This window comes from Eufriesea mexicana, unplaced genomic scaffold, assembly GCF_001483705.2.
Source record: "Eufriesea mexicana isolate 0111107269 unplaced genomic scaffold, ASM148370v2 scaffold143, whole genome shotgun sequence".
Classification (NCBI taxonomy): Eukaryota; Metazoa; Arthropoda; class Insecta; order Hymenoptera; family Apidae; genus Eufriesea; species Eufriesea mexicana.
The window spans coordinates 759,103-787,008 of NW_016908322.1; the positions used below are offsets into that span (position 1 = coordinate 759,103).

General features: G+C 39.8%; 5 protein-coding genes and 1 long non-coding RNA gene across 9 annotated transcripts; 4 read left to right on the forward strand and 2 right to left on the reverse strand.

Moving 5' to 3' along the window:
• The first annotated feature begins 442 nt into the window (after window positions 1-442).
• Pka-C3 (Protein kinase, cAMP-dependent, catalytic subunit 3) lies at window positions 443-5,654 on the forward strand. 2 transcript variants are annotated; one of them, XM_017910756.1, is made up of 5 exons: window positions 443-1,624; window positions 3,493-3,655; window positions 4,050-4,313; window positions 4,639-4,969; window positions 5,055-5,653. In XM_017910756.1, exons 1-5 carry the CDS (start codon window positions 1,534-1,536, stop codon window positions 5,199-5,201), a joined length of 996 nt encoding a protein of 331 aa, XP_017766245.1. In that variant the 5' UTR covers window positions 443-1,533; the 3' UTR covers window positions 5,202-5,653. The 2 variants fall into 2 exon arrangements, with proteins under 2 accessions (XP_017766245.1, XP_017766246.1); XM_017910757.1 differs by lacking the exon at window positions 443-1,624 and adding an exon at window positions 3,344-3,424 and having other exon boundaries at window positions 5,055-5,654.
• Window positions 5,655-6,023: 369 nt separating this feature from the next.
• Window positions 6,024-8,240, forward strand: LOC108555179 (sodium channel protein Nach). The gene is made up of 9 exons (XM_017910724.1): window positions 6,024-6,324; window positions 6,392-6,608; window positions 6,672-6,929; window positions 7,009-7,150; window positions 7,251-7,328; window positions 7,400-7,627; window positions 7,697-7,863; window positions 7,929-8,032; window positions 8,119-8,240. The coding sequence occupies exons 1-9, from the start codon at window positions 6,024-6,026 to the stop codon at window positions 8,238-8,240; spliced, it is 1,617 nt and encodes a 538-aa protein (XP_017766213.1).
• Window positions 8,241-9,412: 1,172 nt separating this feature from the next.
• Window positions 9,413-10,293, reverse strand: LOC108555203 (uncharacterized). Its single transcript, XR_001890756.1, has 3 exons — window positions 10,234-10,293; window positions 10,001-10,158; window positions 9,413-9,844 (listed from the first exon to the last, which is right to left on the reverse strand). It is a non-coding gene; the product is annotated as an uncharacterized LOC108555203 (long non-coding RNA).
• A 1,657-nt stretch (window positions 10,294-11,950) lies between these two features.
• On the reverse strand, window positions 11,951-16,541 carry LOC108555216 (carbohydrate sulfotransferase 11). Of its 2 annotated transcripts, none has more exons than XM_017910764.1 (5): window positions 15,999-16,541; window positions 13,852-14,256; window positions 13,257-13,544; window positions 12,924-13,159; window positions 11,951-12,859 (listed from the first exon to the last, which is right to left on the reverse strand). In XM_017910764.1, exons 2-5 carry the CDS (start codon window positions 14,185-14,187, stop codon window positions 12,694-12,696), a joined length of 1,026 nt encoding a protein of 341 aa, XP_017766253.1. In that variant the 5' UTR covers window positions 14,188-14,256; window positions 15,999-16,541; the 3' UTR covers window positions 11,951-12,693. The 2 variants fall into 2 exon arrangements, with proteins under 2 accessions (XP_017766253.1, XP_017766254.1); XM_017910765.1 differs by lacking the exon at window positions 15,999-16,541 and adding an exon at window positions 15,615-15,798.
• Window positions 16,542-17,246: 705 nt separating this feature from the next.
• LOC108555217 (inactive hydroxysteroid dehydrogenase-like protein 1) lies at window positions 17,247-19,308 on the forward strand. The gene is made up of 5 exons (XM_017910766.1): window positions 17,247-17,518; window positions 17,980-18,143; window positions 18,210-18,446; window positions 18,638-18,981; window positions 19,060-19,308. Exons 2-5 carry the CDS (start codon window positions 17,987-17,989, stop codon window positions 19,267-19,269), a joined length of 948 nt encoding a protein of 315 aa, XP_017766255.1. The 5' UTR covers window positions 17,247-17,518; window positions 17,980-17,986; the 3' UTR covers window positions 19,270-19,308.
• Window positions 19,309-20,271: 963 nt separating this feature from the next.
• crc (bZIP transcription factor crc) lies at window positions 20,272-25,989 on the forward strand. 2 transcript variants are annotated; one of them, XM_017910767.1, is made up of 3 exons: window positions 20,272-20,407; window positions 21,059-21,376; window positions 24,849-25,989. In XM_017910767.1, the coding sequence occupies exons 2-3, from the start codon at window positions 21,154-21,156 to the stop codon at window positions 25,700-25,702; spliced, it is 1,077 nt and encodes a 358-aa protein (XP_017766256.1). In that variant the 5' UTR covers window positions 20,272-20,407; window positions 21,059-21,153; the 3' UTR covers window positions 25,703-25,989. The 2 variants fall into 2 exon arrangements, with proteins under 2 accessions (XP_017766256.1, XP_017766257.1); XM_017910768.1 differs by lacking the exons at window positions 20,272-20,407; window positions 21,059-21,376 and adding an exon at window positions 22,865-23,238.
• Window positions 25,990-27,906: the final 1,917 nt, after the last annotated feature.

The window sequence follows — 27,906 nt, forward strand, 5'->3', positions numbered from 1 at the left end:
CAAATCGGCGAACGGAGAGAAAGAGGCCTCGACTTTTATAATCCGCGCCGCGTTGACGCAACCGCGTAACGGGTCCACGATGACGACACGATTTCATTCCGCGCTCGCAGCCCGTATTTTTAAATGCCGCCTTTTATCTTCGCGGCCAGCCGCGAATCTTCCGCGATCGCCGCCTATAAATCACTCCGCTCTCTCGTTGCTACAGAAAGAGAAGCTAGAGGGAAAGATCTAGAGTGCGAGAAAGAGAACGAAAAACAGAGAAAGAGAGAGAGATGCGAGAGAGAAAGAGAGAGAGAGAGACCTGGGACCACGAGAGATGTGTTCCCAGTGAGAGTTCTCCCGGTGGCGGCATCGGGAGAGGTGGGAGAGAAACGCGGTGAAAAGGGATGGAGGGGTGAAGGGGCGGGAGGGAGGGGGGGCAAGAGAAGGATAGACAGCCTTTTGAGACCCCTCGGTGACCAGTTTAGTTCTGCTTGGCATTCGAACCGCACCAGAGATCATGTGACAGAAGACAAGCTAGGATCCTCGCGTACACTTCGATCCAGGATCTGTTTGGACCACGTTCGACCATCGATAGACGTTCCGTCCGCCAGTCGACCGCTCGCGATCGCGCGACAGTAAGGTGTCTGTGAACCAGTTACCGTGATCTACGCGCGTCTCCTCGCGCACGTGTCGATCGCTGGTCGATTATTCGCGCTCCGTTTCTCGACCCGCGTCTTTTCTCTCGAACCGTCACCCAGGCTGCATCGAGGGAAAGAAAGTGCGCAAAATCGATCGATGATACGCGAGGTCATCGGTGAACAGGTATCGCGTTTCTTTTCCGCGTTTCGTCAGAGAGCATCAAGGATGACCGCTTGCGAGGCGGCAGAGCTGCGATCGTGACGGCACACGCAACACGTGCACTCCGTTTAAATCAACAAACGGCAGGCAGCCACGTAAAAACGGCTTGCATACGTTAACGAGCAGGAAACGAAGAAAGTGCAAAACCCCTGTTCTCTCTTTCGCTCTCCCCCTCTACCTCTCTTTCTCTGTCCGTACGCTTCTCGGTATACGCTCGCCGTAAATGACACTTGTGAAATCAACGCACACATTTTCACCGCTTCGAGCGAGGAACTGTAGAAAAGAGGGTCGTTGACAGCACCACGCGTCGTGATAAATGTACCGGTGCGAGCCTCGGTGCCTACGTACTCGGCGAAATTTTCCGAAAAACCCCTCCCTATCTCCGTGATTACGCGATTTACGTGTCCGTGGACGCGTGAATATTCGATTCGCGCGTTTCATCGGGCCTCGCATCGTGCGCGAGTCATCGGCTGACTCCGCCGAGTTCGCTCGTTAAGTACGCGCGGAACATTGGAAGTCGTCGCAAAGGATCAAGAAAAGCAGATATGAGGTCGACCGGTCGCCACGCGATCTAAGAATATCGCGAGTGGATCGTTGAACTGGGCTTCCTTTCTTTCCACGTGTCGACGAGCGCACAGGGAAATAAATCAGCAACTTTCTCTGAACGCCGTCGACAACAGTAGCTCGTAAAACATGTCGGGAGACACGACGTCCGACGAGGAGGGATCGCAGGAGGATTCCCCGAGATACGACATCGACGATCTGGAAATCATCAAGACCATAGGTGAGCACGATCCTATTCATCCTGACGCCTTTCACTGAGAACGCTCCCGACTGTTGCAATTGCGAAGCTTTCTATTCGTATCGATACGCGAATAGAATGGTGTTCGGGCACTTAGGGATTCGTTGAACCCGTAACTTTTCCTTCCAAACGACTACCCGATCGAATCCACGGTATATCTGTATATCAGCGGTTCGATCGTTCCACGCTCGTCGCTTGTACCTCGAACGGCCAACTTATCCGTTAAAATCGCTTGGAAATGTTAACGTTACTCGTTACGCGTTGCTGACTCTCCGCGAGAAAATGTCAGAGAGGCGGCGAACCACCCTCGAAGCGAGGAAGTGGGCCACTGGAGAGTGAGAGGCCACCGAGTGTATATTTAACTGCTCGTTAAGTTCGCGTTACACGGGACCAGCGTGGTGCAGGTGTTTTGTAGCTGATTTTTCTATCGTTCCTCTCTCGTCGAACTGTTCTCCGAATTCTCCCGTAGATGATTAACGTCGTCCAATTGGGGGAGAGAATTCCAGAAGTCGAGTTTCGCAAGGGAATACGGTAGAGAATCGAGGCGAAATAGGTCGTCGTCGGGCTACCTTAATCGTGGCGTGAAATCCGACAACCTATACGACACGGCCAGCTTCCGGTTATACCTGTACAATGTAGAATGTTACGCCACTGACGCGTTCGCGAACCAAGAGCAAACGAATCCTGGCAAGCATCGATACCTTATCGTTCCACTTAACTTCGATCGCGGTCGGGCAAACCCGACTGTAAAGCAGCGACAGCACACGTGTAAGCGGAGATCGATCAGGACAGATGTGCAGACCGCTTCTTTCGAGACGTAGAACAAGTTTTGGACGCACACCAAAATCCTCTCTCGAGTGTCCATACAAAAAACAACGTGTCAAGGGGGAGCGTCTGGCGCGCGTAATTCGAGCGAAATAGCCACTCGCGTGATGAATGAACCATGTTACCTGAAACGTTCACCTTTCTCGATGCGATCCATTTCCACTGACAGTCGTCCCTCTAGTCGCGTAACGCCCCACGACTTACCGATATTCGTCGGACAAATTTTTGAAAAACATCGAATGACGCAGCGGAGGATCGAGTGATCGCGGAACCTCGACGAAACGATCCGTCTTCCGTTGTTCGACGTTGCGTTTACATTTCGCGAGAAAATAACAAAAAAAAAAAAACAAGAAAAAAGATCAAGGACGCTGAATTACGTAAATTTGACGGCGAGCAGGGAATATTTAAAGCGTCGTTCGGCGGAAACAGCTCGTCGTTCTATCATTGACACCTGTTCTCAGCTGTCGCTGGCAGTCACCGCGATCGTTTCGCGGGGCATACAACACGGTTTCGCCCCTTATTCGCGCTGTCTGCCAATTTTGCCGCATTTATAATGACGCCTCTCTGTACGCGAAATCCTGCCCTCGTCCATGATGAACAGCTCGAACGATGCAATTTGCCGGTTAATTTCGGCGCGGACCGCGGCCCGGCGGCCATCGCTGTTCCGTTAATTGGTCGTGGTACGTTGAGCAGACCAACTTTAGTCACCTGTATTCGTGGGAAAGTGCATTAAACAGACCGCGGAGGACGGATTATGCTACTAGAGAGAGCGTTGATAATTAGCCATTGCCTCGTACGATCGATAACAACCGCGTATCTTCTTTTTGCGCTATTACCTCGTATCTGTAATGAGCGGACAATTTCTTTTTTCTTTCCTTTCCCCCCCCCCCTTTTTCTTATCGAACACGATCGATGATCTGAATTATTAACGAGTAAACGACTCGCGATGTGCGGAAGGTATGACAAAATGCGACGATAGCGATCCGTGGATAAGACACAGGATTCTGACTAACGTTCACCCTCAGGCACAGGCACCTTTGGCAGAGTGGTACTATGCAGGCATCAAGGTACCCCCCTAGCCTTGAAAATCCTCTCGATGGTGGACGTGATCAGATTGAAGCAAGTGGAACACGTACGAAACGAGATCACCGTGCTGAAAGAGGTTAAGCATCCCTTCATCGTGAACATGTAAGTCGAATTTGCTTTCTCCTTTCTCCTGTTCGATCGTTGGCAAGCTCCAACAATGTTTCGTTGCTAAAGATCGGCGAAGGGAACTGTTGCTTGCAACGCGAGGAAGTGCATAGCACGGCTAAGAAAGTCGCGAATTTGTCGGTCGAACGAAGGAAACTCTTCGAATGAAAGCGTAGCATAAGAACGGCGAGAGTGATACCTGCTAATCTACCGTGAACGACTCGTGGTACTCGTCCTATTAACGCTAAATGTCGAATTATAGGAAATTATCCGTTTTCTCGGATCTGATCCGAGAATAGATTCGAAAGGAATTACCGGAATCTTTTGCCTTTCGAACTTTTGAAATCCGTGCCGGTATATCATTGCCGTTTTAACGTCAGCTCGGTTTCAGGCTCTGGAGCGGAAGAGACGAGGCCAGAGTATACATGCTGCTGGAATTCGTGGCCGGTGGCGAGCTTTTCTCTTACTTGAGAGCAGCTGGCCGATTTTCCGGGCCCACCAGCTGCTTCTACGCCGCAGAAATCGTTTGTGCTTTGGAATACCTGCACAGCAAACACATCGTTTACAGAGACCTGAAGCCTGAGAACCTCCTCTTGGACAGCCAAGGCCACCTGAAGATCACAGACTTTGGGTTCTCTAAAAAGCTCACGGACAGGTAAGCGGCTGTTACTTTCCAAGCGAATTCGGGAATACGATGACATATTACTCTTGTTACGTTCGATAACATCGTGCATGATAACGATTAAAATATGTGGTATAAATTTAAAATAAGTTTCATTTTTTTAAATTACAGTAATTCTCGAGCTTTCCCATCGTATCTTTCGCAAAAACTTTCCATTTTATCCGTGTCTAAACATCGACGACCATAACGTGACTGTGCAGTCACGCTGCGAATTAATCGATAGTTACACGGGATATAATAACGTTTCATTTCCTATATACCGGGGAATAATTATTCTAAATCATCATCGTGCTTGTAGGACGTGGACTCTGTGCGGCACGCCCGAGTATTTGGCACCAGAAATAATTCAGAGCAAAGGACACAATAAGGCGGTAGACTGGTGGGCGCTCGGAGTTTTGATCTACGAAATGTTGGCCGGGTTTCCGCCATTTTTCGATGACAATCCTTTTGGCATCTACGAGAAGATACTGAGCGGTAGGATAGAGTGGCCAAAACATATGGACCCGATCGCCAAGGACCTCATCAAGAAGCTTCTGATCGCCGATCGAACGAAAAGGCTAGGAAATATGAGACAGGGAGCCGACGACGTGAAGAGACATCGTTGGTTCAAATTGATCGAATGGCCATTGGTAATCTCAGATCTATAAACCTCATCCGCAAATCGGGTATGACTGTCGAGACACGTTTTTGTATCGTTCCTTAACTATTATTTAGGTACCTCAGAGAGCTCTGACTCCTCCGATAAGACCGAGAGTTAAAGCGCCAGGCGATCCAAGCTGTTTCGACGATTATCCTGAAACCGACTGGCGTTCCCAGCCTCCTTTACCACCTGAACAACTGGCTCTATTTCAAGATTTCTAAAAGAAACGCCATGGACAATCGTTCGTACGTTCGAACCGTGCCAGTCATTCATTGACGCAAATTCGTTCGAGGAGCTTCCGGGTCGGGATTAGGATCGTCGAGTCGACGGCATTGTGATGTGTATAAAGTTTCGCTTACGTTCAAACCGGAGTTCCTTTTTATTTTGTACATAGCAAGCCCCCCTTTTTGTATTATCTCGTTGTGCACCGTTTATTTATTCGTACTCGCTGCGTAGACTAGACACTTTCCTCCGCTGTTTTACGTTGTAAATAAAAAAAATGAGAAAGAAGGAATGTATAAGACGACGAAGAAATTGTAATTCAACACAGTTGAAAATTGGAATTCAGGGGGAAGTTGGTATCTTCCTTCTGTCGCGAGAAAAGTGATACGAAATGTTGAGAGAAATGATTATAATTTTGTAAGACGCTCTTATGTAAAATATTGTAACGTTGTATCGTGCGACAGTACGCTACATATCAGAATTAAATCGTGAATTTTTTTAATTTCAATTGCTTGTTCTCTGAAATACTGTTCTCCGAATCGTTCGAACAATTTGAGCCTTGAGCAAAGTATAAATCCGATATGCAAGCGTGTCATTAATCGCGATAAGATCGATCGGCACGTACGTCACCCACGTTCTATTAAATGTTTAAACACATATTGCGAATAATTTACAACAGCCGACACGCGACCTCGTCGTGCTATGATAAAACGCAGTATGCCGCGTTAAAATATCAGTATGTCCCCGTGGACATAGTTGAGGTCACGAGGGAGTGGAGACGTGGTCGGGAAAGTCTGAAATCGAGAAAAATCACGGCAACCATGACTAAAAGGTTCAGTAGAGAAAATCAGGATCTTTTGTACTACAATAGAAGGTACAATGACGCGATTTCGAATCGACGAATGGGTAAAATTAACGTCATCAACGTGAAGTCGAACATCGGCGAGAACCCAATCGATACCACGAAGCAGGAAGACACGGTTCCAACTCTGCGTGACATTTTGAACGATTATCTGGAGAGCACTTCCGTTCATGGTTTACAATACTTTGGCAAACTGAGCGTTGAAGTCGGATTTTTTGGAAAGATTCTATGGACTTGCACCATATTAATTTCTTTCGTCTGTATTTATCGTCTTCTCTGTACTCCTCGTCAAATGGTACGCGCGATTAAACACACGTCTCGTTTCAGGTTTGAGCTTGATGGTAATGCAATTTCTGACCCGTTACAACGAGAATCCGACCAATACGTATATAAAGACCTTCGACGCCCCGATATTTCAAGCGCCATTTCCTGCTGTCACCATATGCCCGGTTATGCCGATTCCTCTGCAGAAACGACTGGCCATTTTGGAGAACATCATACTGCCCCAGAACGTGAGCAGAGATATAGCGATGTACTTGCTGAAGTATGTATATTAACGAGGTTATTGCAGAAAAGGTAGGTTAACGTGGTGTGAAACTCGATGCAGATACGGACACCATATAACTCACCCGTACGTGAACAGAGAATTTAAATACGTGAACGAGTTGAAAGCGCTGTTGGATATTAATAAATGGAGCGTGACAAAATTCTTGGAAACTCTGATACCTTGCGAAGACATTTTCGAGTCGTGTTGGTGGAGTGGAGAACGCATAGATTGCACCAAATCTATCAAGACTTCCTATAGCTCTTACGGATTATGTTGCTCCTTTAATTATTTGCTTGAGAACTACGTAGGATCTCAAAAGCAAGTATCGCGATAATATTCCGATAATCCGAGAGATCGCATTGCTTAATTAAATAATTTCTTTGTCGACGATGCAAAGAGGTCATCCACAACCAAAACCTCTGAGTTCGGCGGATTTTGGCCTCTGGAGCGGCTTGAAACTCGTGATTAACAAGGACGCGCTCGTGCTCAGTGAAAATATGATAAATTCCTCGAGGATCATAAACAGCTACGGCATAATGGTACAGGAAAATACGACGACTTCCTAGAACAATATTTAAGAGAAAATTGCAGAATGTAAATTTACGTGTAACATATTTTTTCTCTTCTTGTTTTTACCAGGTACTTATACACCATCGAATGGATTTTCCTGGGCTTAATACGAATATGTACATGTTGCAAGCGAACCACGAGTTGGAGGTGATTTATTCGATGTACAGAGAAGAATGAATAACAAAAATGATTCGACATTCTGAAAATTACCATTACAGATCGCCGTAAAGCCGCAGCTTATTCATAAGCCTGGAGGGCTTCAACATCGGAACAAGGAGAACGAATTAGTCCCCGTGTGCATCAGGCAAAACGAAAGCCCTTTGGAATACTTCTCCATTTATCGATACTCGAATTGTTACGCGAATTGCAGGATCAAGGCCATGATCCAACTCTGCGGATGCTTACCGTTCATCTACGACTACGTAGCTGAATTCTACAACATCACGGTAAATATAGTCTATCTTGAAACCATACACACGAGTTCTCGAGATCACAGTTCGTCGATTGATTTTCAGCGTTGCGAAATAGAGCGTCTGCATTGTATCCAGGAAAATGCAAAACAGATAGGCATCGTGAGAGACGTTCAGAACGAGAACATCACCTGCTCTTGCAGGACCCCGTGCGAGAACATGAACTACGATGGCTTCCCAAACTCGATCGCTCTAGTGCAAACCAGTTCGCCGTGAGTTAACACCTACGATACCATGCGAATTTCGATTTTTTCGATTTATCATACATTTCTTGCAGCCGTAACGTGTCAGATCAAGCCGCCGTCATTAAAGTCTACATGCAATCGCAAATTTTCCAGATACTGGTAACCCTGTCAGCCGCTGACGAAACGTATCTTTTAGGTACCGACTTTTAACGTTCTATTCCTTTCTATTTTACAATCGCAGAAATGTTTCTCGGGAAAGATTTTATCGATCGTACGTTTCAGCCTCAGTCGGCGGAATCTTCAGTCTGTTCCTTGGCTGCAGACTCTTGCGCGGACGAGTCGAGACGCAACCACAGCAAACGTCCGACAAGAATTTTGTAAACTATCGCCGACAAGTTTATTAAATACTCATTAAATCCCACGAACAGATTTAGCAACGTTGCCTTTCTCTCCCTTCGAATGACTCTGCATCGCAAATCGAAAATGTGGGTTGCCGATTTTTTCTATAAACACGATCGATAATTTGATCAAGCGACTCGTTACACGGGTTCGCCACACTATTGTGTAACTCAGGCAGACACACGCAGTCGGCAGGAATCTGGAGCAATTAGATCTATTTCGAGCGATTACTGGAACGCCAAGGAGGCAACGTTTACCATCGTAGCTGGTAAAAATATTTCCTAGGCCGTGTTTCCGCTTCGTGGTATCATCCTCCTCGGCGTTGGCCGGCGATGTAGGGCAGAACTTTGGTCAACCGACCTAGGAACTAGAAATTCCAAGAGTACCAGCTACGATGGTTAATTGCTATCTCGGTCCAGCGCACTTGTCTCGATCCGTGTCGAAACCGGAAGTCACGCTTCTCCCGCCGGCTGGCGGGGTAATTAATTTTCGCCGTGGCCGTGTAACACGAGAGGAACGTACAAGTATTGCGAGCTGTCCTAAAGCTGCGTCGCAGTGAACATTGCGAAATTACACGAAGGCGAACGAGGAGAAAAATTGCATTTATTCGGTCGTGGCGCTGGGACAGGGACAGGGGAGGAAAAGGTTGAACGCGATACATCAGGAAAACGGGCACGATCAACAACGCACCATCGCGGTATTCTATTTATAAGCAAAAATATTCGAGACACTCGAAATCGAAGGCAGAATCGGTAATCCGATCCACGACGAAAACCAGCGGACAGGTTGCGTAATAACGTGGAAAATTCGGTGGAAATTCGGTCGGCATCGCGTCCTCGCGTGCTACCTACAGCTTGGAAATATTCAGGATAGGTGAGACGTGTTCATATCGTCTATTTTCGGAAGTGCTATCGAAAATACCGATTTAGTTCTTCGTACGTCCGACGTGTTACGGCCGTCGTGTACTGTGAAAAGAGCTGGAACCATCGGCCGCTATTTTCGACTAAACACCCACGTATTTCTCACCCATCGTCCGTGTACCCCGAGATGTTTTCTATCCTCGCGCGAGCACCGATATTTTTCGCCTTTCATCCGTCTGTTTCTTTCTCTTTTATTTCGTTTCAACGTCTACACAGGCTTTGAATCGCGGCCGAACGAACGCGTTTCCAACGTCCCTAACAGCCCGATGCAGCCTTCCCAGCGCGCTGTAATTTTTCAACTTTACGAGAAGTATACGGGTCCCTTTGATCATCGTGCTGCACAGTCACGCCCCTGTTTCTCATGAAACTACGTTATTTTGGTTGTTCGTTTTATTATAAATAGGACTGATTTCTTCGACGTCCAATTATCGTGGTCGTAAAATACATAAAATCGTGGGGTAAACGGGTGAACGAAGGTGAAACTCGTGGAGAACGTTGAAAGAGCTTAAGTGAATTACGCTTGTCTCGTTCATTTTGAATCGGTTTTACACGAATGTAACAAGGAGGGAAAGCAGTCGTTGATTAGGCGAAGAGAAACCCGGCATCTGGCAAAATCCCGAGTGATCGTGGATCGATCCAGGATATCCGGTCGTCGACGAACGATGTGTTCCCTTCGTGCTTTTTCACTCCTGCAATCAACAAACGTAACGTTTTACCATGGGCTGAGACTATGGTAGCGGGGTAGCAGAGTGCAGCATTGTAGCGGAGACTTCAATGATCACTACAATAGGAAGCAAGCATTACGTAGGCGATCGTGCACGGTGACAGAGCTGAAGCGGACTTACCATGGCGAGGAATGTATTCTAAAGTTAAAACAATCCAGAGTACAACAACCAGAGGCAAATCAGCAGGAGGATGAGTATAAAGTACGTGGTTAGGATGTTTTTCGTTTCGTGGGCTGCCTGTGGCATTTTTCGCTATTCACGGAAGATGTTTCACGACACTGCGGAAAAATCAAGATCAGCATGTAATCGCGATATCTCGGATCAACTTCTCTCAGCAAACGAACGAATCCTACCCAAAATGTACAATCGTCGTGTCGACCTTTCGTTCCGGATGATTCCAGTCTTCGGATCTCAACAAAATCTGAGATCGATGGAGAAAATCGAACAACCAAGCACCGTGCCACTTTGCGTCCGATCTCCGACTAGATCACTCAACGCAGGATCCACGATACAACGATGATCCCGAAATTCCTCCAGGAATCGCGTGAATATCCCCACCAATTCGATCGCGGATACAGCCGCGTTGCACCTTCCCTTGTAACTTCTGGTCCAGGATTGGTAGCCCGGGTCCCACCACCGTCTTTTACTGGTGCGAAACCAACGAGTTCCGCCACCTCGAGTTATATTAAGCATCGTGAATATCGGATACAGCTTCGGTGGAAAATACTCCGGATCGATTCACGATCATCATCGACGCGTAAAGATATCAACGGGTTCAAGGTCATCCGAGTTGCGATCACGGATCGATACGAGTCAACGGCCTCTGGGAAGGATCACGACGAAGCTAGAGATTAAACGAACGCGAGACAATCGGGTAAAGGGTACCGAGGAGCATCGTCTTTGTAGCATCTTGAGTTACGAGCTTTCTTAAAGAACATTCGATTCCGAATGTTTTAAATACACTTCCTGAGAACAGCAATATCCACAAACAGTGGATGTATATACGTTTATCCACGGTTCTACTCAAACACGTCATTCGACTGGTAAACTCTGTTTCTTTTATACGTCTGATGATTTACCAATGGACCACTTACCTACTGACTCGATCTCTATACTAATGGGCTATAACCGTTCGATGCATTAACGAGGTACTTAACATACGTGGAAAGTGCGTGAGCGTGCGTACGGACGCAGCGTTACGGTCAATAGAACGCGAACCAGGCACAGACCGTTAGGGTTTTCATTTAATTATAACGCGATACAAGGAACGGACAATGTCGATCGGCTATACCCGAGGGACAGAAAAGGAATCGACTCTTATTTTTAAACAAAACTTGCTCCTGAGTACGCCCACGCGTCGAACTTGGAATGTTGACAGAATTCACGTGCGGCGCCGCGATAATTCTCACGTGACGAAGTACAACGAAAATATGAAATTTCTCTGGTAAAAAGAAACATTGGTGACTCATCGAAAAGCATTCCGTTGTGGCGCCTCGTCGCGCAGCTTGCAAATTTTTCGTCCATCTTTCGCAAACTACTCGCAAGAGATAGCTCCGCGAGCAACCTCTTCGCGAGGGTAGAAATAACGCGAGAGACAAATGCAATTTCCGATCGATTCTCCTCCAGTAACATTCAACAGTGCAGGGTCCTTCGATTTGAAAGACGGCGAGGGCTATTTCGATCCTCGACGAAACTCGGTTCACGGAGTTTTAACGTTTGATTAAGCTGCGTAGTGCGCCTCCTCCTTACCTAGCGTACTCTAACCTCGTCCATCATTTCCAGGCCTTCGGCTAATTTTAACTCGTAAACCAAATATTAGCCTTATAATGGACAATGGACAAACATGCTCGATCTGAGCCTCGACCAGCTGCTTACGTAACGTTTATCCAAAATCACGTGGCTCTTGCGCTTCTACGAGACAAACCACACCAGATTCGCAAACTTTCTTATCTTTCCCAAGCTTTCTGCGGTTATCAACGATCAAGTTATCGAGCGTAAAAAAAGGTGAAACTTTGTCGTGTCGTTCCGTTACGAGAGATTAGGCTCGTCGCGTATCTCGGCAGCTAGATCGTTATATAAAATATTTCTTTATTTTATTCGCGATGAAAATACAAGTGTGTATCGAGGAAAACGAGGGGCTCGGCTGGTAACTTAGACTACATGCTGTAAATCGATTAATCATAGGAATGTAAGTCGTACATTTTGTACAGGTTATTAAAATACGTAGGTACACAAATATGGCGGGAATTCTGTTACGGTGGTAAGCCAGACTGCTAAGGCGGCGTTCACGTGGCCGCCGGTAATTATAAGTGTTTGAATAAATAGCGGAAAATATTCGTATAAATAAAACTGGGATATTTAAAATCTACGAACCGAAGGAAAATCACAATCGTCGGAGGAAGCTATCGACAGGTGTTTCACTGGCACAAACAACCCATCCACCGGTTTCTATATCCTTAAATTCTTGGCACGAGGTTCGAGCTGGTTTCAAAAATAAGAAGAGCGACGACAAAGGAGGAAGAATCTCTCTGCTCGACGAAGCTGCTACCTCGAAGATATTCGGATCAGCGGCTACCTCACCGTACCATTCCGTGATTCAGCTCATTAATTAATAATTACACTGGTAAGTACAATAGAGTAGACTCGTACAAATGAATGCACGCGAACCGGTGCCTGCATATCGAGGACAGGAATCGGCTTGACTCGCGCGATACGTAGAACCGAGTAAACACTTAGCCTATTTAACCGTTAACGCGCCTATTCACGACTCGAAGCGTATTCTTCTCAGGAATTCTTGCGGAAAAAATATTGAGTCACGCTAACGAGAACCCGAGCACGTCCTCCAACGAGTAATCGAACAGCCTTAGGTCTAATCTGTACAAGCTCGCCAATTTTCGTAGCTGCTTGTATGTCAACGTTGAATAGTACTTTTCCAGCTTCTTCACCGTTGGCACGCTGTTCGCTGGTTTCGCCGGGAAACTGCAAAAGTGATTAATCCCTAGATTAATCGTGTCCCAAAAGGAGAAAAAGGCGGAGCTCTTACCTGACCGACTCGACGCCCATTCGCTCCAAGACCTCCGTGGCATCCTCGACCAGGCTCTCGTACTTGCTGACGAGATTATAATTAACCAAGCACGGTTGACACAGCTCGTATATAGGCTTCCAATGCTCGTTCCGCGTCTCGTTTGACGAATCGTCCGTGATGAACTGCACGAACTCCCGGAACGTCACGTCGTCTCCGTTTCTCAGCGACTCCTCGGTCGCGTTTTGCCTGTACCTCTGTAAAACGAAGTGTCCCCATTGAATTCCTCCGATATCCTTATTGGGCCGACGAAAAAAAGGAAACGAGTGAATAAAAATAAGAAGAAAACGGTACCCTGATAATCTTCTTCCCGAAACGAGTTTGAAAGTACCTCGAGCTCTTCTCGTGTTTCGCCTCCAACTTGTTCCTGTAGGCGGACAACAATCTCTCGAGAGGGTGTCTGACGACTATCAGCTTGTCGTAAGTCGCCAGCATCCGTTCTATTTCGGACAAGGTATAGTTACTCAGCCTTTGGAAGGTACCCGGGGAATGCGCCTGATCAGCCGGTATCTCCATGGGATCATTACCTGGCCACTTCCCCGTGGCGACCATCAGAACTCGTTTCCAGTTCGTGCAGGCAACCTGATACACGGGTCGAGGATTTTAAAAGGAAGCAAAGTGCAATGATAATGCGTTTAACGCCAATCCAAATCCAAAGCAATGAATTCTAGGTACGTTACGCGTAGTACATGCTGCATATCATTTAGGATTCGAAATATCGCAAGAGCAGGTGAAACTACTTGACCGAGAGAACAAGATTTCAAGCATGCGAGGGTAACGTTATCGTTGCTAATTAATCGGAACTCGTAATTCTTGCAAAACGTTAAGGTATCTGTGTAAAACCGTTCTCTTAAAAATCCCCACTCCGCCTTTCCTTCGTGTTACGTACCTTTGGAACGTAACAGTAGAGAAGTTCGTGCTGCTCGTCGACTAGGATGTTCCTGAAGGATTCCGGGTTCAGGTCGTCTTCCTGGGTAACTCTGTCCCCTAGAATCTCCTCGCAATTGTACTGCAATCTCTCCTGACGTTCCACCAAAGCCGATCTCGCCAAGGCGTTCGGTCCTGTCCAAGAATACACAGAATCCTCCGTCTCGAAGGATCTTCGTCTCTCATCGTTCGTCGAGGTAAGCTCTCTGGCTGTGTACGCGTCTATCGCGGGAGTTGAAATATTGAGGAGAAGCAGAACTGTCCCCCAGACACGACATTCTCTCATCGTCTGTCTCATCCACGCGGGACATTGATTTATCCTAGTATAATAATTATTCGCCGAGCCTGCTCGTTTAGAAGAATGTTCCTGAAAAATCAAGAGATACGCTCGATCAGAAATAGAATTTCTTTTCGTACGAAAGAAACATCGTGAAATGGAAATGGAGGAGAAAATAGATGAATCTTGTTTGAAAAAGAAAAAAAAAAAAAAACACGAAGAGGAAGTGTTTGCTTTCGCAATTCGGTAGAAAAATATCGCGATCGAGTTACGAGCTTTGGCGAATCAATCCTAATCGGCTGAGAAACGCCAGCAGTCCTGGAGCGTTTTTTCAACTATCGTCTTGTTTCAATTAAACGTCATTGATGTCAATTCTCTCGACTCTAGCCGTGTGTTCCCCTCGGCACGGATCGCGTGCGAACTCCTAGAATCAGCTCGTAATTCCGAAACGGAAAACGGGAAATAAATATAACAGTCGGAGCGTAGTACGACCTGCACGTCGATCGGAAATCAAGTTGTATGTTAATCAGGTCGAACGTCACCGTTTCGAGTTCTGTTCCGATCGAAGCGCTTCGAAGCCGGTTCTGAATGGACAGCGCACGGTACGTTTGGCGTCTAGAAATCTGGAGCATACCTTTCGTTTGATAAACATCAAAACTGGGCTACGCGCAATTCCTATCGCATCCCAAGTCAAACGATTCTACGATGGAACAAAGTTTTGGACAATTTATCAGGAAAACGCGGCACCGGAGATATCGCCGCGAGCAAAAGACCTGTTTCGAAATTTCGCAATGTACGTTTCGTTTTGTCCATGACATCATTTAATTTCCCGAGCACAGAATCGGTATTAGTGTACAGAATGCGATAATTTACGAGTACGTTACGATAACAGTATCGGTTTCTGTTGCACAACTCGTGCTTTCTCGTGGAAGACCGTAAGAAAATGAATAATATCGCGAAACAACGTTATTTTTATAAAAGCGAAATATTTTGCACTGATCACGGTCAGAATTTTGCCATCGCGAAATTTTTTTTGCTTTCTTTATTTTATTGTGCATGTCGTAATATCTTTACGAAGGTATCGCAATGCAAACTGTATGGAACTAACTAGCTTTGCGCAAAAATCCACAATTCCTGCTCCAAATACCGCTCGAAGCATTGTCAATGAAAACTTAGATATTTATAGCAATGAAATTACTATGCCCGTTATAAACGACTCGTGGTTATCGTTGACACTTCGCGCGAACGTTAACTAGTCTTGACGACGGAGCTGTCCGCCAGATTTTTATTAATAAAAAGATCATCGCGAGAGCTACAGATATTTCTCTATACGTTTCATACATCTATCGTTCGATTCCTGAGAAAACTGGTCCCTATCGAAGTAATAATTAACCAAGTATTAGCGACACACGGACCCGCTTTATCGGCGCAAAGATAAATGAACTAACCTCTCGATAATCCTCGATAGCCCTAGTTCACCGGTTCAGACTGACGCACAGAAACGAGCATTATTATAAATGAAGAAATAGGTGTTGAAAATTGATTACGTCAATGAAGTAGCGAAGCAACTGAATGGCAAACGACATCGCTAATCAAATCTCTTATTTCATTACGTAATGCCATTAAAATTTGTTCTTGACCGCACCATTCAATCTCTCCTTCTGACTAATAACTACAAGCGTAATAAGACCGTGGCTCATCGTTACCTTCGTTATCGATAAATAACAGTGGATCGATCGCGTACTATATCAGTGCACTCAACTGTCAATATGTGAAAATTGCTGGAACACGCGTCGACGTCCCCGAAACGTCGAAAGATGAGAGAGACTCACCTGTTACGCGTCGTAATATTGGTCCACGCGTTGCCAAAATCTACGTGGCATGCTCTCCTTGCTCGTGCAACCTCGTGAACTCTTTAACGACCGCTCCGTTGCTCGCCGAAAATTATTGAGAATCCTTCCGAACAATGTCCTTGATAAATGGCCTCTTTAGAAAAGCGACCTACATCTGACCAAGCCGTCTTTAACGACAGATATTCCGCTTTACATAGACTACTCGATAACAGAAACGACGGACGCGTGACGCGAAAAATCACTAGGAACGCCAGAGATATCTCGTGGCAAACACGCGGCGTGAAACAGCTCGGACGGTCGAGCCGATGTGCAAACGGCTATTGCCTTGCCTCCAAGTCCCTCTGACATAAGGATGGAACGTGGTGCCAGTTTGTAGAAGTGAAAGAAGCTGCGCGCGCGCGCGCGCGCATCCACATTTCGTCTTCGTCTCTTCACCGACTAGCACGTTCATCTTCCTTCTTTACCTGTGTTCCCACTTTTCAACCGTCCTCCTCTGCCAGAAAATTCAGAGACGGTGGCCGAACCGAGTGCGTCTGGCAGGTACAATGGAATCTATATATTTTCCTGCTTTGTAATCTGCCTACGCTGAATTTTAATTCGGTACGAAAACTACGTAAACAAGGATAAATTTTACGCAAAAACATTACCCGGAATCGATTACAATCGTCGACGTGCCCACATCACCAAGTTTGACTAATTGTTTCACTCGCTTACCGGAATATCATGTTCAATTTTGTCCGTAGATACGCTAATCATGGTCAGCACATAAACTTCTAACGATCGTGTTTCGTGCATCCTCGCGATACGCGAAATTGTCGACAGTGGAACAACGTGAAACGTATTCCATCCAAAATGGACGAGAAAAATCGAGAAAACGCTTCCCTGTGTATTTCTATGCTAACCTTCAGGCATTCATCATTATAGATCATGTATATTTAAATTCGCAATATCTATGATCTACAACCGTTTCAACAAGAAAACATGTTTGGAATATTGCACGAATAATGGTCTCGGGGAATAGAGAATAAATGATGAACTTTACATCCTTGAGTAATAAAAGGAAACTAATGAGAACATGTAAATTGGAATCAAAATGATAGAAATATTGAACATTGACTAAGCACATTTTCAATTACGCATTACTCAACGACAGGACGCAAATACAAATACCGAGAAAAATATATTTTGTCGTTTTGTCGGTTCACGTATAAAAAGGCTTTCTTCAGATTCGTCGTCACTCGTTCGATCACATGTCGCTTATAGTGGCTAGAGAAAGTGCCTTGCCTTCAATCGCCATTTGTACCGTCCACCTGCCACTGCTGGTTTTAGTCTCGCTTTGGCCTTCGTTGACTGACCATCGTTTGAAAATAAACGAAAGGCATTGTAAGAGACCGAGGAGGTGCGGCGTTTCGAGAAAAACATACGATGACACTATCGTGAACGTCAAATATTTGTGCTGTCGTGTTCACGAGAGATACGAAAGCTTCCCAAGAACTTAGGTAACTCGATACTTTCACATTTTGACAGTTCCAACTTTAAATATTCGCGACGAGTGAAGTAATATGGCCTCATCGAACTTCAACGGCTACATACGCGTCAGGAATTATGTTTATTATTTTATATATGATAAATAAATTATTAAATATCGTGTAATCGGCGCAGCGAGGGTTTAAAGGCTCTCATACAGAAATGTCAAAAATATGCGAATCATATTAGCAAAATGATTTGTCATTATCGCGAGTTTCCTTTCACGATAATATTTAATTAGACGTATGTTCGATCGTATGCTGTATTTTATGTAAATAACAGTGTCCAACGAGCGATATTCCAATTAAAACGCAAAATTAATTTTATTGGTGACTATTGCCGGCCACATCGTTTCGAACAATAGAACGATTATTTGATTGTTTGTAAGATATTTCGGTTATAAAAAGGTGAAATCGTGTCGATTGTGTTAAAGGAAAACGATGTTGCAAATGATATTCTGGTTGTTGATCGGTTTGCTGCTCCTCTGGCTGCTCCTGGATTATGTCAGCAAAATTGTCAGCATTCTATGGGAGATTCTCTCGCCGATAATCGACCTAAAACCGGTCGATCTGAAAACAAAATTCGGCGAATGGGCAGGTAATACTCGCGCACACATATTAGGTATTCGGCAAATATTTTGAAATATTTTTTTCTACGTACAAGTGGTGACCGGGTCCACCGATGGGATCGGTAAAGCGTACGCGAAAGAATTAGCCGTGAGAGGTATAAACTTGGTGCTAATCAGTCGTTCCATGGAGAAATTAGAGAAAACCAAAAACGAAATCTTACAAGAGAATCCAACGATCGAAGTGAAAGTAATCGTAGCGGATTTCAGCAAGGGAAAAGATATATTTGAAAAGTTGAGAGAACAGCTGAAAGATATTCCAATTGGTATCTTAGGTAATTGAACCATCTTCGTCTCTTTCCATACTTTATCTGCATTATTTAATTAATCCGTTATGCGTTGTGAAGCCAAGACGTTTACCTATCGGATATCATTAGCTTAAAATAGATATCTTTCTCGCATGGTATTCATTTATACACCGTTTCTTCGATTGATCGCATGATTGAAGCGTTAAAACACGTTTCAGTGAACAACGTGGGTATGATGTATAGTTATCCGATGTATTTCGGAGAAGTTCCAGAAGACGAATTATGGGACATTATAAATATTAACGTTGGGACTACCACGCTAATGACACGAATAGTCATCGGACAAATGCAGAAACGTGGAAAAGGCGCCATCGTCAACGTGTCATCCGGTTCGGAATTCCAACCGTTGCCGTTAATGACCGTATACGCTGCGACGAAAGTTTACATCAAGAGCTTCTCCGAAGCGCTCAGAACCGAGTACTCCAGATTTGGAATAACTATACAGCATTTGACTCCATTTTTCGTGAACACGAAAATGAACGCGTTCAGTGACCGGCTACAGGTAAACCAAAGGCAAACTCGTGGAGAGAAAGTAAGCAGATTTATCGATAATGATTACAATTGTTTGACAACGTTACAGGTATCCAGTATTTTAGTGCCTAATGCGGTAACTTATGCCAAAAATGCGATCACCACGCTTGGGAAAATGGATTCGAGCACGGGCTACTGGGGTCATGGGATTCAAAAGATTTTCACGCTATCTGCGCCAGTACAAATAAGAACGAAAATTGGATGGATTATAAATAAAGGTTTCAGACAAGATTATTTCAAGCAGAGGAGGAGTACCTAGACATCAAACTATCTTATGTTTATGCTTATGCTCACTACCTACAACCTACTGTTTTTCACTGTTGTTAATTAAATCGATAAATTTATTATATAGTTTATAATTATTAACGTGAAATACTGAATTTCAATATATACATAAGAAGTACATAAGACTGGAGTGATTAATTATTTGATAACTTGCGTTACTTCAGAAAATTAAATAATTCGTTTAAATAATTCGTTTATTAATCGGTGAACCGTACAAAAAAATAAGTAGTTCACCGATGAAGATTAAAATTCTTGATAAATCTATGTTCAAATGTCCTCTCATAAATGTATTTTAGAAAATACAATAAACTTTTTTAATCTACTTGAAATATCCATATCAATATCCATGTAAAATATTGTAAAATATTTCTTTTATTCTTCGTTTCATTTTCTACGAGATATCTTTAGTCTCTGCGTTAAGTCGTGAATCTTTTTAAAATCAAGACATATCCATAGACATTTATTAAATAATTAATTTTCATGACTATGAAATAAGATGAAAAATATGTAAATATGTAAACGTGTAAACATGTTACTATAGAAAAACAGCGACCCTGACATAAATCATGAATGAAAATGACATTATAAATGATGTTCGAAAATTATGAATTACCTAAACCTTACGATTTCGTTACCTTACTAAAATATATAAATTTTGACGTTTTACATTACATATAAGGTGTTTCATATACATCTAATAGTTATTTCATTAGTTTCTTAATATATTCAATGTTATTGTCGTATAAAATAGTTCTACAGAAAATTTTTATTAACGTATAATATTTATTTACCTAATAATATTTAATAATATTACACTTGCTCTAATATTTGCACAAAATAAAAAATATAAATGAAATATAATTTCGTAAAGATATAACCTGCGCAGAAAATCCATGAAAATGTTTCGAACTGAGCACCTTTGCGTACGCATTCCTAAATCACGTGATCTCAACGGTCAAATTCTCCGAAGGAGACGCTCATTTGCCATCCATGTATCAAGGCGGAAAGACGTTTGAATTTTCTAAACATTTCACATCACGGACAAGATGAGTCAGTAGTTTACGAAGCAGTTTGCACACGCAAGTGTGCCAATACAACTAATTAATCATGGAGTAAGTAATATTTGTTACCTGAAACAAAATAACTTCATAACCTACGTTGAACCCACGACGTGTATGTCTGCCATTTTGTGAATAGTTTTACTAACATGCTATTTTTTGAACAATGTTTATTTTTTCTCTATCGACATCATGTTGTAATCACATATTTCTAAAATTCAATTTATGATACAATTAAATTCTTAAATGCAATAAAAAAATTTAACCAGATGATATGATTCAATGTTGCGTCATAAGAATTTAGTTGGCCATTTTTCTTGCATTTTACGATAATATTCAATGGGTATAAGTTACTTCCAAATTGCACAACCAATAAATAACAACAAATAGAACAAATATGTAATTTACATATATGCGTATATACATAACAGATAATTATCTCTAGTCTATAAATGCTTTAATAAATAATTAATTTCTTTATGTATTCCTTTTTATTTTGAATTTTCGATTCATATTTCAACTAATAAGATATCTTCTTATACAATTCTTAAAATATTTAACAAAGAGTAGAATACATTTATCTTAATGAGGAATATATTATTCGAATTGTTATATGAACTTATTTACATTATATATTTACATAATGATACATATACATTTACATAATGACACATATATATTTAACTTTTTATATTTAATTTTCAGAGCCAATATGGCGCTCATTTTGAGCTGCGTCGCACAGACGACACAAATTTCTTTTCATCCTTTTTTGATAAACCTTGATTGGGATTGCGTTGATAATGGCATCCACTCAAGACCAGGAAATGTGGCTGTGGAAATTCGAGCCAGTGTCCCCTAATGGGACATTGTCGAATGAATTTGAAGATGATTGGTTCTTATTTGATGATAAATCTGTAGATCCTACTAAAAAAGTTGTTGAATCTGTTATGTACGAGGAACATCCTACTCGTGCACAGGTGGCCACAAAACTTTTGGAAAAATTAGATGAATGGATTAAAGAAGGTAAGTATTCATATGAAAGTTTTAAAATTTTAATATCTCAATATACATTCATTTATAGACAATTTAATTAAAATTAAGTGTCTAGGTTCATATTGATAAATATAATTATTCTTATAAACAGTTATTATGTTGAAATGTATCATTAAGATTTATGTACACAGTGTATTTGAAAAGTACATAATTATTTAAGTTTGATATCAATGCAATACGAATCAAACTATTATAACTTATATTTTGATTATAAGATTATAACTTCTAATATAAATGTAAGACTATCTCACATAAATAGTAAATGTATGCAAAAGCATATATTTTGCAACCCAAAATGTTTATACAGATTTATGTAGTAATTTGAAAACAGGTGCATAAATTTTGTTATGCTTGAATTGATTTGAAAATAAGAAATGATACAAGCCTAACATTACTGCAATATGTTGCATTTAAAAAGAATGCTATATATCATAATACGCTTTTAAATACCAAATGGTGTGTAAGTGTGGGCGACATTCATAATATATTAGTTTATATGTGTATGCATATATTAAATTAGCGACCTCTAGTTTTCAAAGCTGTCTGTACTAGAAGTGCAGAAACCAACGTTAGCGTTTTGTTCGACTGCATTCTCGATATTCCTATTGCTTTCAGCCTTCTCGCTTCTTCTAACATGTATCTTATTTTCCTTTCTTTTTTCTGGAAAGGAGAGTGGGACAAACTGGTTAACCTCTATACAAACGGCTTTGGTTGAAGGCCGATAGGGGAATGACGTGTATTTTACGGCGTTGGAGAAGGGGCGTCAGAGGGGAAAGTCCAAAGATAAGCAAGAGTGGTCTCTCGCAGTAGTGCAAACTGATCGGACGATTCTGTCGATTAGTCTTAGTTACGAGTCAACTTCCTGTTGATATTTAATTGTCCTGTAAATTTTAAACACTTTATTATTGTTTTAAATTTACAAGTATTTCAATTAGGCTCATTTTTTTGTACGAGTTAAAAAGTTTTATCTCTCTTAGTGTTAAAGTCTGTCACGTTTATTGTTCTTTACATGCGTGTGCCGACGGTGTCAGTGATCTTTGCAGCAGAAAAAATCGACTGTTTCATTCTTCATTGTGAATCATATACCGCATTGTATCCATGTTTTAAACATAAATAGACATTATTTGTTTCTAAAAAAACCATAACAATTTTATTCCGAATGTGATATTTTCATAACATACGTTAGCTTATTGCACGTGTTCCGAGATTTGCTTTGACCACCAGTGAGATTTGAAATCGCGTTAATTGTTAAATATAAAATTTTAAAGTATTTCTGTGAGATAGAAGCCATCGTGAATGGTGATTTTTAATTGATCATACCGATCGATAATCTATAACAAGTGATTGACAAAGTGCGTAGTATCCATGAACATAATTCAAGTTGTTGAACAATACAATAGCAACAATAGCAAGGAATACATCTAAAGAAACTGATAGAATGTGTATAATGGTTAAACAGATTCATGTGTAGATCAAAAATTTTAACAATATTGGCATCTTTAAAAGTGAACGAAGAAAAAGACTTGGCATCTCGATGTTGGAGTGTACTAATGTTGTATAATAGCATGCAGTTCGCATATCGCTACACGTGGAACCGAGAAATCATTGTCAATTCCCAAAAACTTGTAAAAAGACGTTGAATCGATGTGATTCGTGTCCCCGTGAATGGACTTGATTATTTCACGTCGACAAAAACCACCATACCATACATTAAAAACAGTTTTTCAATTTTATTTAATTATAACATACATGTATAGTCTCCCCTTTTCTGTTTTTAATAAGGATTCAAGCAAAACAGACGCACGTGATAATGGCTGCTATATGTTACAGCGGTACGTTTCCTTTCGCTCGCTTTATGTCCTCTCTCTTTCTAGCATTCGCTTCGATGAAAAAAATATCTTTATTACGCATATCAGAACACTGTTGCCACATTGTTCGTACAATCGAATAACAGAATTGGTTCAAGTCGTCTCTAAACAATTATTATGGAGTAACTTCGTTAAGAAATTGAATTCCCTTGACCTGTTGAAAATGTACCGCATTTTGGATAGTTTTTCTTTCTTCCTTTTTTACTTTTCTTTTCTTTTTTTTCCTCTAATAACAAAATCATTCTTTTTGAAAGTTTTATTATTAGTGATAGAGACATATATGAATAACATAAATTGTTTATAATTTTTCCTTAAAATAAAAATGATGCTCGAGAATATGTTATGACATATATGATTGTATGATATATGCGATTTCTCATGCATAGATTTTTTAAACAAAATAATATGAAGGAATATTAAATTAATCTAAATTATCTATCGTCTCATGTAGAAAACGTTTTCCCACTTTGTCAAGAACTAACGGAATCGTTTCAAGATAAAAATTTCTGTTCTGCAAAAAAGTAGATCATTTATTTGTTTATAAATCACATAAAAATTAAAAAATCGTACATCGAATTTATTTTTGATCAAATTACTTAAATTTACGTTTTACTTTTTTTTTTCTTTTCTTTTTTCTCTTTGTTTCTCTCTTTTTTTTTTAAGTAACAAAATCATACTATGTACAATAGCGCTTTATAATAAAAAAAATATTCTTATCTAACCCCATGCCCTCTGTATTTAAATGAAGATAACTTACACACATAAACTTAGACTCTGATCCAAGTTTCACCAAGAAATAGGCTAGGGTTCATTTGTATATTATAATGTAATTACTGTGGATATTTTATTATCATATTTTTCCTAGCAAGCAAATTTTATTTAATTAACTAACAAGTGTAAACTTCCTATTTTTATTTAAATATTTAATGTATAAATGTAGGTCTTGCATAAAAAATACAACATTTTTGTTTCTTTTTTTCCTCCCGTTTTTGTCTTCTTCAATTTTTTATGAAAACTCAGTTTTAGATATTATTTTAAAATAACATCTTCAATATCAGATTGTACTCCAAATAACAGTGTTATTATATCAGTCTTGGCTGTAATATTAGAAGCCAAAGAAATTGCAAATCAGGAACTTGTTTTTCTAGTTAAACTAGTAACGTCCATGAAATTATATATACATCAATGAACCACTCCTACTTATTCTTTATGCAAGACATAAGTAAAAGTACTGTTAACTTCTAAGTTGACAAGCTATACAATTGTATTGTTTTGAATTATTCTTTTTTAATGTACTAATATGTAAATTCATATAATTTAAAATGTTATATTTTTATAACAATAATAATAGTATTAAAAAAATATATTTTAATAATACATTTATGTAAATAGTTCTTGATTAAAATCTTATGTACTACCAATATTTTAAAGGATCTAAAATTCCTACACTTTTGATCATTAAATGGAGAAAAAAAGAAACACAGATATATCTTTATCTATCTTTTACTTCATATTAATATATGCTATATGAACTAATTATGAATCAAAATGATAAAGTTGTCTATTTTTTACAGAACCCTTTTCAGATTGGTTAGAGGAGAAGATAGAATTACCTATTTTTGAAGAGCTACCAATTGCTGAGAATGGACAAATCAAGTCAACAACATATAATGAAATTACAAAAGCTCCCCAACAAGATGATACCCAAACTCTATTGCAAGAATTTGAAACTGTTCTGGGAGATGTGGAAGCTTGTCATCAAATAGTCCCTTCATCAAGTTCCACTCTTACACCTCCTCAATCACCTCCACCACATAAACCATTAAATGTGGATACCCAGTTACTTGTTACTTTACAACCTGTACAACCGTTGTATTCTAATCAACATTCCATGTATGGTATGGTAGTTCCAGAGGAGAAATCATATGTAAATGAAGTACCTGTACAATGGAATACGAAAAATGTACCATTGGATCCATTAAACACAGATGTTGCACATGATTTAGCTGTGGTGGACGAATATGTACGTTTATATACAGAAGATATTCCACCATCTAGTCCTTGTACAAGCTCTGGTGGTAGTTACATTTCATCGGAAGATTCCATGGATGATCCAGATTGGGTTTTAGAATCCGGAAAGAAAGGAACAAAACAATCTACGTGTATTACAGCAAAACATCGGCAAAAACCTTATTCTCGTCCGTCAATCGAGGATAAAAAGGTGCGGAAAAAAGAACAAAACAAAAATGCAGCAACACGATACAGGCAAAAGAAGAAGCAAGAAATTAAAGAAATAATAGGCGAAGAACGTGAACTTACTGAAAATAACGAAAAATTAAAAAATCAAGTAACAGATTTACAACGAGAAATTGGGTACTTAAAGGGTTTGATGAGGGATTTATTTAGAGCTAAGGGTCTTATCAAATAATCCATTTATCTATCAACCATAGTTATATTTACTCATTTTTATTAAATTAATTAATGTAATTTTTGACACTAACTACTTTACAATAATACTAATAATATGTTGTAGTATATAGACTTAGATTAATGATTGTTATTTTTTTCTCTTTAACTAGCTCACATAATGAATATGAATATGAATCTAAGATCTATCACAGCTTCTTAGTAGGACTACAGAATTGTCATTACGTAATTCATAAATTATGTACCATCTCCCAACTCGTTCGTGGTCCATTGAAAATTGGCAAACAAGATGCATTAAAGAATAATAGAATTAATAAGGTATACAGCCCTATGAAACTTATTCAAGTGGAAACTTGCTGTTACTAAAAATTCTATTCATGATTTAATACATCTTAATGGTGCAAATTTTTCATTCCAAGCAATTCTAACCCAATCAAATTTTGAATTTTCTTACAAAAAGATATTGTATTAGAAAATAATAAATGGGTTATTATATAATAAATGTTGACATTATTGTCGAAATTATTCGTGTTTTTTTAATTTCCTATAATTTTATCCAAAATTATTATATCCTGTAATAATATTTAAAATTGATACAAATAAATGTACTTTGAAATACCACTCATTTTAAAAATAAAGAAATCATTTTTATTATATTATTAATATACTTGTAAAATGAATTATTTTTACTGTGAAGTATCTAATATTTTGTGAGCAAAACATTATGAGAGTCCTAAATTTTGATTTACGTGTTACAAATATTTTTAATTAATTATTATTAACAAAATATTTGTAAAATGAAAATTATCAATATTAAAAATAATTTTTAAAGTACTTTTATAAAAAAAAAGCATTATTTTGAACATGAAAAGTTTATCAAATTATTTATTATTATTTATTATTATAGATTATTATTTATTACTTCCCTCTATTTGCACAAATAAAATTTGTTCTTGCATTTACACATTCAATATCAGAAATCTATATGAAGAATCTACATAATAAAGTAAATTTTGATGATAAACGTGATACAAAGTAACACGTACTATATCAGAGTTTCTGTTCCAAATATCAGAGATTAGAATAAAAGTAATGCATATATTAATTGTTTCCATTCGTAAAATAAGGTACTATATTTTAAATATAATAGAAAGATAATATAGAATGAATATAGATAAAATAATAATACAGGAAGATAATAACAGTAAAATGACTTTTTTAACATTAGTTGCTTATATATCACTTTACAATTAATCCACTACATAAAACTAACTAACCGCAAATAACTTACTATCTTAATCACTTATTTAACTGTTTGTTAAATTTTTTATTTTATATTCGTATTCGATTTAAAATGACTTCCGTGCGAAATTGCACCAACGCAAATACGGGTATGTATATATACATAACATATGGAGAAAAGGAGTGTAGATAAATTAAATGTATATATATGCATAATCACTAACACACACGTGCGCGCACGAGCATATATTTACATATCGTAATCAATAACATAACAGTTATATATACTTAAATACAACTTACATATACAACTATAATCAATAGCATAGAACAAATTACAACATATAGCTATTTAGAAATTTGAATGCTTACAGAAGTTCTTTTGTTTTTTATGTACTAATTCATTATTACTAACTAATCACATGTTATGATTAGGCAATATTAACCTTGTGTATCTTTGTACATATGTATTCTTATATGTACACATATAAAATGAAAAAATTACTCTTATATTGTAATGCCAATTATAATATATTTCTTGCAAAAAAAAAAAAGTGTTAACTGTGATATTATCATATGTAATTATTATCAGAAATTGAATAGTGTTTTTATACGCCTCATAATTATTTAATTTTATTGTTTATACATTATAATATACTACTTCCTCTATTTTTAGTCTAGACTCTATTATTAATTCAAAAAATTGTTTATAATAAACACAGAATAACGTTTCTTCAAATCAGAAAATTATACTCAAATGTATCATTAGTGGTAAATATATTACGTTTATGCAATTAATGCAATTTACAGATTTCCGTAAATTCAAGATTTTTCAAATTTAATATACCTTAATTACATGTATTATGTAGTTACATAATGTATTGACAATAAATATACATACAACTAATTTAATAATATGTATATGTACTAGCGATAAATATACATATAATTAACTTAGCAGTA

Bases quoted from the DNA above. Each gene is read 5' to 3' on its own strand.
- LOC108555179 (XM_017910724.1), top strand. From the start codon at position 6,024: ATGACTAAAAGGTTCAGTAGAGAAAATCAGGATCTTTTGTACTACAAT. The intron at 6,325-6,391 runs GTATTTATCGTC...GTCTCGTTTCAG, and splicing joins CATATTAATTTCTTTCGTCT to GTTTGAGCTTGATGGTAATG. The intron at 6,609-6,671 runs GTATGTATATTA...AACTCGATGCAG, and splicing joins ATAGCGATGTACTTGCTGAA to ATACGGACACCATATAACTC.
- Pka-C3 (XM_017910756.1), top strand. From the start codon at position 1,534: ATGTCGGGAGACACGACGTCCGACGAGGAGGGATCGCAGGAGGATTCC. The intron at 3,656-4,049 runs GTAAGTCGAATT...GCTCGGTTTCAG, and splicing joins CATCCCTTCATCGTGAACAT to GCTCTGGAGCGGAAGAGACG. The intron at 4,314-4,638 runs GTAAGCGGCTGT...TCGTGCTTGTAG, and splicing joins TCTAAAAAGCTCACGGACAG to GACGTGGACTCTGTGCGGCA.
- LOC108555217 (XM_017910766.1), top strand. From the start codon at position 17,987: ATGTTGCAAATGATATTCTGGTTGTTGATCGGTTTGCTGCTCCTCTGG. The intron at 18,447-18,637 runs GTAATTGAACCA...AACACGTTTCAG, and splicing joins TATTCCAATTGGTATCTTAG to TGAACAACGTGGGTATGATG. The intron at 18,982-19,059 runs GTAAACCAAAGG...ACAACGTTACAG, and splicing joins CGTTCAGTGACCGGCTACAG to GTATCCAGTATTTTAGTGCC.
- crc (XM_017910767.1), top strand. From the start codon at position 21,154: ATGGCATCCACTCAAGACCAGGAAATGTGGCTGTGGAAATTCGAGCCA. The intron at 21,377-24,848 runs GTAAGTATTCAT...TATTTTTTACAG, and splicing joins AGATGAATGGATTAAAGAAG to AACCCTTTTCAGATTGGTTA.
- LOC108555216 (XM_017910764.1), bottom strand. From the start codon at position 14,187: ATGAGACAGACGATGAGAGAATGTCGTGTCTGGGGGACAGTTCTGCTT. The intron at 13,545-13,851 runs GTACGTAACACG...CCCGTGTATCAG, and splicing joins TCTACTGTTACGTTCCAAAG to GTTGCCTGCACGAACTGGAA. The intron at 12,860-12,923 runs GTAAGAGCTCCG...TCACTTTTGCAG, and splicing joins ATGGGCGTCGAGTCGGTCAG to TTTCCCGGCGAAACCAGCGA.